General features: G+C 41.9%; 1 protein-coding gene across 1 annotated transcript in view; it reads left to right on the top strand.

The window, feature by feature from the left end:
* The first annotated feature begins 4548 nt into the window (after nucleotides 1–4548).
* KCNK17 (potassium two pore domain channel subfamily K member 17) overlaps nucleotides 4549–14227 on the top strand; it is a 31838-nt gene continuing 22159 nt past the window's right edge. Inside the window, exon 1 of the mRNA XM_032216052.1 lies at nucleotides 4549–4773. Coding sequence (XP_032071943.1) covers nucleotides 4549–4773 — 225 coding nt within the window. The remainder of the gene's footprint in view (nucleotides 4774–14227) is intronic.

Raw genomic sequence — 14227 nt, 5'->3', positions numbered from 1 at the left:
GGTTAGTACTTTTTCCAAGCCATCTGGACCTGAACATTCTCAGTATTTTTTCTTTGAATATGTCCCAAGACAGATATTTAAAATTCTCAAAGTTCAGAATACCAATTTTTAAAAAAAGGCTTTGTGCTTACTCTGAGGGAGAAGAAATACAGTGCACCCTACTAAGAAATTTCAATTTACATGTTCAAATTGTTATATTAGTAGCTTAAATAATTGGAGGAAAAATAGAACTACCCAGGAGCCCAGACATTTTGCTGCTTGACACAAGTAAGTGTCCCTCTTTGTCCCATGTACTGATGCTAGCTGGACTAGCAATTGAAGGAACTTTTTAGATTAGGTAGTCCATAACAGGTTGTATGCCGAGCTCCATCCAGTATCACCAACCTGAAACAGAGATTAATAGTAAAGTTCCTTCTTGTGTTAAACGAGAGAAGAACCATCCTGACATTTTGCAGAATAGTACTTGCACTTTTGAACTGCATCATTAAGCTTCATAAGATGATGCCATGACTGCAAGTGTACATTGTTGAGGAGGAAAGAAAGAAAAAAGTTTGAATAATGAGACCACCTTGATGGATTTCCTAGATGAACTGAGTCAAATTGAAAGAATTGCTACAAGGACAATCCACTGACTCTTCATGAAGAACAAAAACAAATGTGCCAAGAGATACGGCATTGATAAGGTAGAACTTTTATCATCTCTTTCCAAGGAAAGAGATTCAACAAGTGCTGACAAGCAAGATCCAAGAAATTACAGAATACTTCTTGGAAGGCCTACTAATTATCACTAGGCAGGTTGAGGCATTTGTCTATCCAATGACCAAGAATTAAACTTGAACACCAAATTAATTAATACAAGACGCTCAACCTGTGACATTTCAGCTGATCTGTAGACAAGAGTCTTTTGATAACATTTGTCCTAATTCTATTTCAAAATAAGCAAGATGCAGCAGTATCTGGCCTTTACAACCTTCATCTTCTGACGTAAATATATAATTCAGATTAAAGAGAAAGGAATTCCAATGAGGTGTCAGATGACTACTTCAATAATAATCACACACTGATCACTACAGGAGATTTGGAGCTTATAGTTTAAAGATACATTGTCCTAGATGGTAAAGTGTGTTACAAAGTTTTAACATGGTGATGCATAGCATGGTATTCTGAGGATGTGTGTGGTGCTGAAAACTGCGTGCAAAATGTAAATTTTTACATGGTAGAAGGGAAAATTTAGTATATATTTAATGCCGGAATGGGCATTAAGTGCCTGGAGAGTGCACTTGATGTTGTGTTTTGCCTGGGACTTGATTCACAATTTGGGGAGCCCTGAGATTGCCCATGCGTTATTAGGAGTTTCCCACTACTGATTTATTGTAACCTTAATTAAATGTAAATAAAAATTGTATTCATATTTTTTATGTAAAAATACGTAAAAAATACACATGTGGTGGGGGGAGAGAATGCAGACCACAGCATATTATTCAAAGACTACAGTAGCCCTTAGCCTGAAAAAAAATTCTGTACTCATGCTTTAAAATTACATTATGAACCTCAATGCATTAATTTGAAGGTGTTATTACTATAAGAAGGTCCTTTTGGGTTCATTGTGAAATTGTGTTTCTGCATCTGGTCTATTTATGATTCCACGTTTTATGGCTTCACTCATCACTCATTTAGTATACCAGATTCCTTTAAGAATAAGAATTCCTTTGCCAACCAATAGCTAATCGGATCCAGGTTTCTTTGTCACATTTTGGATAATGAAGTACCTTTTGAATGGGGGGGGGGTAGAATACCCTGTGGCTGTTACTCCCTAGAAACTGGTTTAATATCAATCAATATGCTCAATCACATATTAAGATATTTTATTTTGATACAGGAGATAATATACAACACTAGATCAGAAGCCATTGAAATATGCATTGCCTTTCACCAACGGTAGAAATCCATCACCACATTTTCATTCAGCTAAACCATGGCTGTTAAACTCGCGGCCTGCAGGCCAGATACGCATAGGTGCTGGCCACCGCCACACTCCCTTTAGCAAAGGGGAAAAAAGTTGTGATATGTCACATGATTACGCTATGACAATAGTGAGTTTGACACCCCTGAGTTAGACTATAATATTTTAGAATTGCTGAATATTATACATAGTCTAACACTACATAAAATTTTCTTCTCAAAATATGTATGACTGGTATATAGAGGAATAATGTCTTTTTTGAAGGATACATTCCTTATCTTACAGCTTACCACAAGCTTTGAACTCACTGAGTTGTTTTCTTGGTTACATAAGTCAACTGGATGTCATGCATTGTAATAATCTTGTTGATTCTTCTTTTAGGGATCCCAATTTTGAATGTTGTCATCACAGGTACCTAACAAAGCATGTGGAAAATAAGTTACCCTTCACTCATTCTTTTCTACTTTTTTTTTGCAATATAAACAACAAAACTGACTTTTTGCGATTTGAGACCAGAAAGCTAGGTAACTAATTCTGCAATAGTTCATTAATAGTGTCATTTCTGGAATGTAATACTTGCCATTAATTCTTTGAATACCAGCTAATATCAGGAAAAGGAGATGGCGTTCCTATGTTAATATTCTCCTGTAAACTATGAAGACCTCATATAGTCATCTTCATAGAAAGATCAGGGCAATTTTCTGGTTCACCCATACAGCTGTTTTAAATTTACTGCCATCTTGAAGTACTCATTATAGCTTAATGTTACATATGATCCATGCCACAATAGTTTCTTCAACTATGCTTTTTTTAAAAAAACCTTGGGTTTAACAAAATGTGTAAATAAAACAAGCATTGTACAAGTTCACTTTGAGTCCTAGTATTCTCCTAAAAGAATGGTTATGGTTATTTGAAGACAGAAAAAAAATCATACTGGAGTTTTCAGAGGATTAAACTCATTCTAAGAAAAAAAAAAATCACTCAGTAGAGTGATTCTCAATAGAATTGCTCAGATTTGGCTTAAAAGCCCCTCAACACTTGTTATAAAACTAGCTATTTTCAGTTTTGGCTTCTGAAGCACATCTGGAAGAGCTTCTTGTTCAGAAAATTAAGTTCTGGAAAACCACCAATCACCCTCAGAATAGCTATACTGTACCAGGATAGATGGTTTTGCAGAAAGTTTTCTTCCTGGGAGGCTAGTTTTTGCCCATGCCTAGTAGAAAACATCCTACAAAGCTAATTCTCCTTCCGCTAAATGGATTTTCATGACCAGCTATAGCCACTACATCAGCCATTTTATAAAGTTCTTGTACCAGCCATTTTGTAAATTGACACACACTTTCAAAATTGCTAAAATGTTATAGCTCCAATTTTACATTATGATTTGATATGTTATAACAACTACCAATAAGTCATTTTCAAAATAAATCATAACTTGGTACAATACACAGACCACAACAAGAAATTATGATCATAGGAAGAGAAGCCTTGTCCAAAAAAAAAAAAAAAGAATCTAGCTATTTTCATTGTAAAAACATATAGCACCAATACTTAGTTTTCAAAAGGAGAGGAGTTATGACCTGTTCCCTTTTAAAATTCTTTATTCCTGTTTTCATTTAACATATTAACCAATGGTTAATTGAAACTTGTTTTCCTAAATTTAATCCACTTGCCTAAATTAAATCAACAAACTGAGATTTAAACCATGGGTGTCCAATCTTTTGACTTGCCTGGGCCACAGTAAGTGAAGAGGGATTTTTGGGGGCTGCATATAAATATATATAATTTTTATAATATAAAATCATATATTAAAACTGCACAATGGTGTGAAGCCACATCATTAACTGTCCAGGGCTGTGTGTGGCCCATTGAGCACGAGTTGAACACGCCTGCTCTAAACAAACCATTTTGGCTGAATCTGCATGATCTATTCAACTACAAACCAGCCATACATATTTTAGCCTAGCATGTTATAAAAGCTCAGCTCAGTGGCAATTAATACACAAATTCATCTGCATACATTTAAGGATGCTCTATTTAAGCTGCAAGAATCTTTATAATTTTTGGAAGAGAACTTGCAAGAAATTTGTTGACTAGACTTTTGCAGTCCAGCCATGCTCCCACTTCTTCTGTGCTCACCAGCCGTAGTGCTGTGACTGACGACCATTCCAAACTGACTCGCATCCACACTTCAATCCAAAGTAAACCTACTATAACGTAAGTGCTAAGTAAAGCCCAAAGTCAGTGCCTCTTCCGGACACAACTGTTGTTGTTCTTACGGGGATGAGCCCTGCCAAGCCTTGGCTGAGAAATTCAAGGCCAAATGGCACGTTCAACACAGGTGGTTCAGTTTTACTTAGTAAAACGCCCCGGGCCCAAGAACACGCATTATCTCCGTTTGGGGAAGGTACCGGGGATGCCGCTGCTTTGGCCCCGCCCAGGGAGAGGAATCCGGGTGGAGAAGCGCCGCTGCTTCAGGGAGCTTTCGGAAGGAGACCGCGGGAAGAACTACTCCTCAGGGTTGCCCTTCTCCGCGGCATTTCTGCACCGCCGCCGTCTCCTCCACCGCGTCTAACGGCCAGAGTATGGCGCCACCTGAGGCTGCTCCAACGGAATGGCGCTGCGGGCTTCCCTCCACGACGTTGCTGCTGTTCCTCTACCTGAGCTACCTGCTGCTGGGAAGCGCCGCGTTCTGGGCCCTCGAGTCGCCCCTGGAACGCGACTTTACGGACCGGCTCCTGAAGGAGAAATGGGAGCTCCTGTTGAACTTTACTTGCCTGGAACGGGAGGCTCTGGAGCGGCTCTCGGAGGTACCGGCGAGACCGAGGTGGCTGGGTGGTTGGGGCGGGCTGGAAGGAAAAGGATGTGAGGACTCGGGGCAGTTTAGCCGCCGATCTAACACATTCCACGTGCAGCTGGAGGCAGCCTTTCCTTCACCCATTCTCAGTTTATCTATACTGGCCGTGAAATCAGACGGGGGACCGGCTCTTTGAAGCTCTTTGATGGGAAGGAAAGGATATTAGGAGAACTGGTTTATCTAATGTAGAAATAGGAGGAATTTTCTGACCGTGAGAGCAATCAACGAATCGCCTTCAGAAGTTGTGGGAGCTTCAGCAAAGAAGAGACTGGATTGCCACCTGTCAGAAATGGTGTAGGGCTGTGATGGTGAACCTAGGGCATGCCTGCCCAAAGTGACATGCAAAGCCATATCGCCAGGCACGTGTGGCCTTGCCTGTTTGCCTTCCAGGTGCGCATGCACGCACGACAATCAACTTTCCAGTGCTGAAAAACAGTGTGTGCATGTGCACTGGCCAGATGATTGTTGTGTGTGTGTGTGTGTGTGTGTGTGTGTGTGTGTGTGTCAGCTTTTCTGGAGTGTGATCCCTTCACGTGCGCGGCAGTGCTAAAAAACACTGTGTGCACAGCCAGCTGATTGTCGAGCGTGCATGCATGCCAGAACCGGGAAGATTGGCTTTTCCCGAGCGTGGCTCCAATGAGAGTGCACATGCACGATGTTTTTGCACGATCTTTTTGGCATTCAGTGCTGAAAAGTTTTGCCATCACTGGTGTAGGGTTTCCTGCTTGGGTGGGTTGGTGGTAGGTTGGACTAGATGACCTATAAAGTCCCTTCCAACTCTGTTATTCTGTTAATGTGATCCTATAAATGTTCTTTCTTTTCAATCAATTAGAGCCATTAAGGAAGCAACTGAGGCCCCCAGATCTAGAGCCTTTGTCTAGAGCCCAAATCTAGAGTACTTGTAGAAGGTGAGAGATCCTTTTCAGAGCATGGTAGATCTTTTTCTGAGAAGCTGTCAAATGTTGCTATCTAGTAGCTTTTGTTTGTCAATGCACTGACCTATAAAGCATCCAACCAAGCATCAGCTGAGTGCATTGCGCAAATCCAGACTGTGTGTGATTATAATGGAATGTATTAATGTGAACCCAGGCAACTCAGGTATGAGAGCAAACCATAGTTTAGTTAGTAAGCGCATCCCAGAAGCATTATGTTTGTTATCAGCTTATCACTGAAGTTATCAGATGCTTGAAGGAAGTAAGCAGAAATTTGATTCCAGTATTTCTTTCACTTCTTTAAAAGTGGAGTTTGTACTTTTCCCTAATACTTGGAATGGAAAGGTTTCGTAGGACTGTTTCTTTATTTGACACTTCCTTACTTGTAAGGCTTAATTGGTTTTACAAATTGAGTATGAGACAGATGGAAATACCACCAAATTCAGTGGAGTTTAGACTGGGCTAACTATGCACAGGATTGAAGTTACACCCCATAAATGTTGCAATGAGATTTTATGAGTGGTTGGTTGGTTGGTTGGTTGGTTGGTTTGGATTTCTGTGTTTCACTATGATTTAACAAGAGTTAAAAATAATATAGTAAAAAAAGGAAATTTATAACATAGGTGAGGTTACTAGACTAGGAGGTAGAAGAAAATGTAAAACATCCTCCAGAAAGGAAGGAAGGAAGGAAGGAAGGAAGGAAGGAAGGAAGGAAGGAAGGAAGGAGAAAAAGGAAACTAATTCATTGCAAATAGTTTTATTTATTCATTTGTTTTTATTTATCAAATTTCAGAAGAACCCAACATCTTGGCAATTCTTTGCAGCTTATAAATAAAAAGACAATGAATTTTTAAGAATAATAAAACTGACCAGAGGAACAAGATATCAACTATAAACCAATTATAATTAATGGCGGTTCCCTGGAAGAACAACTAAGTCTTTAAAAATTTCCTAAACAATAAAAGGGCATATAAATCTTTGTAAAGCCAGCTTCAGTCTAAGGCCGAGTGACCACTGGCTAAGGCTCTAATTTAAGAAGCTAAGAATTTTAACACTGGGGGAAAACCCTCTGAATAACAATGAAAGTGAAAAGTGAAAAACAGTAGTGGAGTACTTCCTAAGTCAGCATGCTCACTCAAGGGGTAAATATAGGTATTCCTCGACTTACGACCACAATTTAGCCCAAAATTCTGTTGCCAAGAGAGACATTTGTTAAGTGAATTTTGCCCCATTTAAGTTAAGTGGATCTGGCTTCCCCATTGACTTTGCTTGTCAGAAGATTGAAACAGTGATCACATGACTCTGGCACACTGCAGCCATCATAAATATGAGTCAGTTTGCCAAGCATCTGATTTGAATTTTGATTACATGACCATCAGAATGTTGCAGCAGTCAAAAGTGTGAAAAACAGTCATAAGGCACTTTTTTCAGTGCCATAATTTTGGCCCCTAAACGAATTTTTATAAGTTGAGGACTACCTGTATAATTTGCAGTGTAAATAGGTGAAAGTGTTCAAGCAAAGAAAAAAAGAATTGTCTGTGCCTGAAAACATAAGTGTAAAGCTTAAAAATTAGAATTTAAAAAAAAGAGGTTGCCATTTTGAAATTCCTAACAAATCAGAAGATGAGCAAATTGTAGGGATGCCAGAATATGATTTGGTTAGATGCCAAAATATCTAGAGCTACTCCTGAAGGGGAAAAGGCAGTTATTGTAAAAGATTAGAGGTTCTTCCTGGCTCCTACAAGATGACTTAGTTTATCAATGGGACCTCAATTGTGCTTCCCTTGGTTGATGATGCCAGATGAGTGGACACTGCTGGAGATAAACAGCCCTTCAGAAATCTAGGCCCCTATGCCATAAAGGACCACATTTTGGATTGCATTCAACCAATACAAAGCAGCAGGGTCTCAGGCATGCAATGGCGTTTCTTCCCCAGTTTTCTCACCATTGGTTTTTCACGCAGCTTTCAGGACAGGTGACTAGGCATGAGTAACTGGTCGAAGGCCTCCTGGTCCAGAAAGGATGCAATTGGCTCATTAGAAGCTCTTGTGTAATGAGTGATGTCTGGTCTTCAAGTAAGAGATGAAAGTCCAAAAGAACCTGAGGAGATTGCTGCATCAAAACCCATTGCATGGACCCAACCTTAGGTTATAGGGACTGGATCTAGCAAACAGGTGTCCAACTAGAGAATTGTCAAGATTGGAGAATTCTGGCCTTCACATATTTTGGACCACAATTCTCCCCTTCCCACAATCTGGCTATACAGTTTGGAGACATGACATCTGCCTACACTGCCCTTCCTGTTACTTCTACTACTATTAACTAACTAGAGTAGTGTGCCACTCTCTATGATTATCTAATTAACTAAACAGAAGCTCATTTTTACCCTGCCTACTTGGATTGTATTCACACACAAGTGTATTCACACTTGTGTGTGAATACAATCTAACCTTTAAGTTTTAAAGCTGAGGAAACTTCCCTGGAAAATATGATAGTATTGAGTGATTTTTCTTTTTTGAAAACTATGGAATTATTGGTGAAAGATATATAATTCTGGATTGTAGATGCCAGTGTTAAGCTGAGGGTACATTGTGCAATTTTCCATTGGATTACTTTATACCACTGCATAAAATTTTAGTTTAGTCATTTGATTTGAAGCCATTTTTTCCTGAATCATTAAACTGCAATGTCATGTTAAATGCCTCTGGATTTATTTGATGTCTTTTTTTTTCAAATTCATCTGGAAAATTGAATGATTTTCTGAATCATCAAATCAGAAAGGCATAGATCCACATATCTCTTCTGCTGTATTTTTAATTCTTTTTAATGTTGTTGTATAGGCCACAGTGTCTGGGCTCCTATTAAGCCATCCACAAATCATAATAGAACTTGTTACACAATGTGCTATGGCTACGCCAATACCTAACTCCTACTTTTTTGTCAATGGCTCCAGTTTTATTTGTGTAATATGATAACAACCATTAGAGGCTTGTCTTTCTGGTGTTAATCTCAGTTTATCTGGGTGTAAACTGCTGGAGAGAATGGGTTTTGAATTTTTTGTTTCCTTCTTAGTTTTTTATGGTCTCTTTTCAATAGTGCATAAAAAGCATGACTAGATATAGAGACAAACCATATTTATACAGCATTCAAAATGAATTTTCTTAGTGTTATTTTATGCCTTTGAAGTGAATGTAAATACTTTATTAAAAGGCTAAGGATATTTTCCTTGGCCTTTGATTGTTGGATTACTCAAGTTTGTTATTATCAACATGGGAGAGATCTTGAGGTATAATATCTGTGATAAGACACAATGTGTTCTTAAACATAAATGTAAGATTAATATTTACCTTATATAGTGTTACCGGTATTTTATGTTTTTATAATGTTAAGAAATCAGAATTTCACTTAGAAAAGGCAAAGGCCGAATTGTTGTAGAAAATCACAGGCTTTAGACTTCTCAGGATACAGGAAAAGCCAGGTTCAGAAAGCTAGCCCATGGCTAGCATTGCAAATTCTGAACAACCTTCATTATCGAAGCATGCATTCTTATACATTCTCAAAGGCAGCGTAACACGGAAACACTTAACTCATTTCTTAGTGGTTATCTTGAAAGCCTTATAAGGAGATGGGGTATTACTTCTCCTTTTGTTACAGGTATGGACTACATGTCATTAATGAACTTTATCTGAACCTTATGGTTTGGACTTTTGACATAGGGACGTTGGCTGGAACATCTTGTGGTTAGGCACTTACTTCCTGTTCTTTTGCAAGCTGCAACTCTGTCTATGTGGCTTTTTAATATAGAAGTAAAGGGGTCCCAAGAGGCTGTCCAGCCTGACCCAGTAGGTTTCACACTTAATGTCCAAATCTCACTTTATGTCCTACTTTAATATGCCTTCAAAACAATAGCATGCCTGACTCACCCCATTCTCAACTTTAGGTATTACTTAAAAAAAACTTAGATTCAAATGTTACTTACAACATGCATTGTAATCTCCGGAGGAAAAAATATTTCTTAGTCCAATGGGTTTATTCCTAGCCAAGTATGTTTTGGATTTCATCCTCAGACAAGCTGTCTCTGGTCTTCTTTTGTCTTCATACCCATGTAAATGAAATGGATTATGATTACACTGCATATGCAGACTGGGCTCCCTAAGTCTTGCATGTACAGCTTCTGTTCTGTATCTCACATTCAGTTGAATGTAACTACAGTTCCATTTCACGTCTTATTATTTTTGATAAGTGTAAGATTTGTTACAGAAGGGGTTATTTTATTTTATTTATCAAATTAGACAGTGCCGCCCCTTCTCACTATGCAAGTGATTGTGTGATTTACAGATATAAACAATAGTTCTAGTCCTGCCTTAGGTGTGAAAGCCAGCTGGGTGCCTTTGGTCAGTCACTCCACTCTCAGGTCTCGCACATCTCACAGGCCTGTTGTAGTGAAAATAGGAGGAGGAAGGAGTATTGTGTGTGTTTGCCATCTTAAATTGTTTGTAAAATAATGAGGGGATATAAATATAAAACATAAAAACAGGACTAAACTACTAACTTGGCAAAAGATGGTCACATACAGGAATGAAAGAGTTCTAACTGAAGAAATTTTGTGAGGTTTTTTTTAATATTAAGTAGCCAGATGTTCCAGAGTGCAAGTCATTCATAGTTATCACTACAGAGATTGGAAAGAGGTAGAAGCATTCAAGTGTGATAGATGTAAGACTAACCTGGAAAAAATAGCATGTAAGAAATACATGAAAGGGTTCATTCAGGCTTCCTTGTACCTGATTGCTTTAGGAACATCTTCACATATGTTTATGTTTGAAAGGTGGTGATAAATTGGTAGGTAGCTTAGAGATCATTTATTCTATCCTCTGACAGGCAACCATTCTGCCATTGTGAGATGATCTGTATCAAAGGAGAACTCACTATTTGGCTCCCAGGTTCATCTCCTGGATGGAAACTAATCAGGAATGAAAGCAAATCAAGGACAGAAGCAACCTAGAACTAAGGAGAAATTTCCTGACAATTAGAACAATTAATCAGTGGAACAACTTCCTTCCAGATATTATAAATGCTCCAACACTGGAAATTTTTAAGAAGAGATTGCACAATCATTTCTTGTGAAATGGAATCGGGTATGCTGCTTAAGTAGTGGGTTGGATTAGAATATCTCCAAGATCCCTTCCAACTCTGTTAATCTGTTATTCCTCTTTTAAATTTTTGCAACTTAGTTTTTGTCAAAGTAGTCTGATTCATTATCCACTATGCCTTGATATAGAATCATATTGGAAATTCTTATTTGTGTTGTTCCTGAATATTGTCAGTATTATTGTAAAACTACTGAAACTCACTCATATCATTCATGTAGTCAGTCTAATGTCTATGGAATAAAAGTCGTATTCTTTGTGACTATTTAGATAGAAGGGGCTGGAATTCCACAAGCCAGTAATGGAAATTGGGGACAATTGAATGATCCACATTATCATAACGTCAAAAAGTCTAACAAAACCAAAGCTGGTCTTACAGATTGCACAGTAGAATATCCACTTGCTCCTTAGCAGTTGTAAGGCCAGATGGCGCGAGTAATCAGGACCCTGGTCTCAGGCTGTTGTCGCTAAATGCCAGGTCTGTAGTTCATAAGGCTCCTCTCGTCCGGGACTTAATTTTAGACGAGAGGGCAGACCTGGCATGTATTACTGAAACCTGGCTGGGCCCGGAGGGAGGAGTCCCCCTCGTAGAGATGTGCCCAGAGGGTTTTCAGGTGCTCCATCAGCCGAGAGCTCAGGAAAGGGGTGGGGGTGTGGCCATTGTTATCCGAGAGTCTCTAGTACCTCGTAGGATCCCTGCTCCAGAGCTTGTCGGGTGTGAGTCCCCGCTGGTGAAGTTGGACCTCAAGGTCAAGTGGGCTTGCTGTTAACGTACCTGCCTCCCAACAGCATTGCAGCAGCCCTCCCCTTGCTCCTCGAGTCGGTAGCCGAGCTGGCAACTGAGTTCCCCAGGCTCATGGTTCTGGGGGATTTCAATTTGCCTTCACTCGCGAACACTCTGATGGAGCGCAGGAGTTTCATGGCTTCCATGACAGCCATGGGCTTGACCCACGTAATTCGGGGCCCAACCCACTCGGCGGGTCACATACTCAACCTCGTATTTCTCTCGGAGCAGTGGAATTGTGATCTTGGTCTGAGGGGTAGTGAGATCGTACCCCTGTCATGGTCAGACCACTACCTACTGAGGCTTGACTTTTGGAGACCAAACCCCCACTGTAGGGAGGAGGAACCGACCAGGTGGTTCCGCCCCAGGCGACTCATGGACCCGTCGGGTTTTCAGACGGAGCTTGGGGTCATTCCTGATACTCTCGCCCGCAGTCCGGCGGAGACTCTGGTTGCTGCTTGGAATTCAGCAGCGACAGGGGCTCTTGACCGGATTGCGCCTTTACGGCCACTCTGAGGCAGTGGATCCAGGAGGGCTCCTTGGTTTACTGAGGAACTCCGGGAGATGAAGCGCCGAAAGAGACGCCTAGAGCACCGATGGAGATCCAGAAATCCGAGTCGACTGAGCACTTTAACATCTAGCATCAGAGCTTACATCCGGGCAATCAGGACGTCAAAAAGAACATATATTGCCTCTCTGATTGCTTCCGCTGAGTCGCGCCCAGCCGCCTTGTTCAGGATACCCGTTCCCCTCCTAAACAAGAGGGATATGAGCGATCCTTTGCAGGGCAGAGCTGAGGACTACGTCCAATTCCTCACGGATAAAGTTGCTCTGTTTCGGACGACCTGGACTCCAATCCGCAGTACCAGCTGAGGCACCAAGGGATAATCTGGTAGAACATCACTGGATTGATTTTCAAGCTGTTACCCCTGAGGACGTGGACAAGGCCATGAGAGCTGTAAGTGCCTCCACATGTGTACTGGACCCGTGCCCCTCCTGGCTGGTTGTTAACAGCAGGGAGGTGACATGGGGCTGGATCCAGGTGGTTGTTACCGCCTCCCTTTGGGAGGGGGTCTTTCCCCCGCATTAAAGGCGGCGGTGGTGAGACCCCTCCTGAAGAAACTATCTTTGGATCCAGCCGTCCTAAACAACTATCGTCCAGTCTCCAACCTCCCCTTTGTGGGGAAGGTTGTTGAGAAGGTGGTGGCCTTTCAGCTCCAGCGGTCCTTGGAGGAAACCAGTTATCTAGATCCCGTCCAGTCTGGCTTCAGGCCTGGCTACAGCACGGAAACCGCTTTGGTCGCGTTGACCGATGATCTCTGGAGGGCCAGGGATGGAGGTCATGCCTCCATCCTAGTACTCCTTGACCTCTTCTGCGGCTTTCGATACCATCGACCATGGTATCCTTCTGCGACAACTGCGGGAGGTGGGGGTGGGAGACACTGTCTTACGGTGGTTCTCCTCTTACCTCTCGACAGGTTGCAGTCGGTGTTAGTTGGAGGGCAGAGATCGACCCCTAGCCCCTAACGTATGGGGTGCCGCAGGGTTCAGGTCCTTCCCCCCTCCTCTTTAATATCTACATGAAACCGCTGGGTGAGATCATTCGACGGCACGGGATAAAATATGACCAGTATGCGGACGATACACAGTTGTATCTGTCCGCCCCGTGCCAACTCAATGAAGTGATGGACGTGATGAGCCAGGGCCTGGAGGCTGTTAGGGACTGGATGGGGGTTAACAAGCTTGTTCTCAAATCCAGATAAGACCGAGTGGCTGCTGTGCTTCCCTCCCATTAATTGGTCAAGTGTTCCATCTCTCAGGCTGGGGGGTCAAATTGTACGCCCCTCAGATAGGGTCCGCAACTTGGGAGTCCTCCTGGACCCACCGCTGACTTTTGAACACCATTTGTCAGCTGTGACCAGGGGGGCATTTGCCCAGGTTCGCCTGGTTCACCAGTTGCGCCCCTACCTGAACCGGGAGGCTCTCACAACAGTCACTCGTGCCCTTGTGACCTCTAGGCTGGAGTACTGCAACATGCTCTACATGGGACTGCCCTTGAAGAGTATTCGGGCGACTTCAGCTTGTCCAAATGCAGCCGCGCGAGCGATCGTGGGTGCGCCTCGTTTCACCCACGTAACACCTATCCTCCGCGAGCTGCACTGGCTGCCTGTTGATCTCCGGATTCGCTTCAAGGTGCTAGTTGTCACCTACAAAGCCCTTCATGGTATTGGATCTGGATACTTGAGAGACCGCCTGCTGCCAATTACCTCCACTAGACCAATAGATCCCACAGACTAGGCCTCCTCCGAATTCCATCAGCCTGCCCAGTGCCGACTGGCAACTACCCGGAGGAGGGCCTTCTCTGTGGCTGCTCCGACCCTGTGGAACGAACTCCCCGTAGAGATTCGTACCCTCACCACCCTCCAGGCCTTCCGCACAGCCCTTAAAACCTGGCTGTTCCGACAGGCTTGGGGCTAAAGACTTGCAGCCCCACTCCGAATGGTATGATTGTTGTGTTTTTAGTAGTGTATGGTCTTTTGTTTT

Source organism: Thamnophis elegans, chromosome 4 (genome assembly GCF_009769535.1).
Source record: "Thamnophis elegans isolate rThaEle1 chromosome 4, rThaEle1.pri, whole genome shotgun sequence".
NCBI classification, from domain to species: domain Eukaryota; kingdom Metazoa; phylum Chordata; class Lepidosauria; order Squamata; family Colubridae; genus Thamnophis; species Thamnophis elegans.
This window is presented reverse-complemented; position numbering and strand designations above follow the sequence as displayed.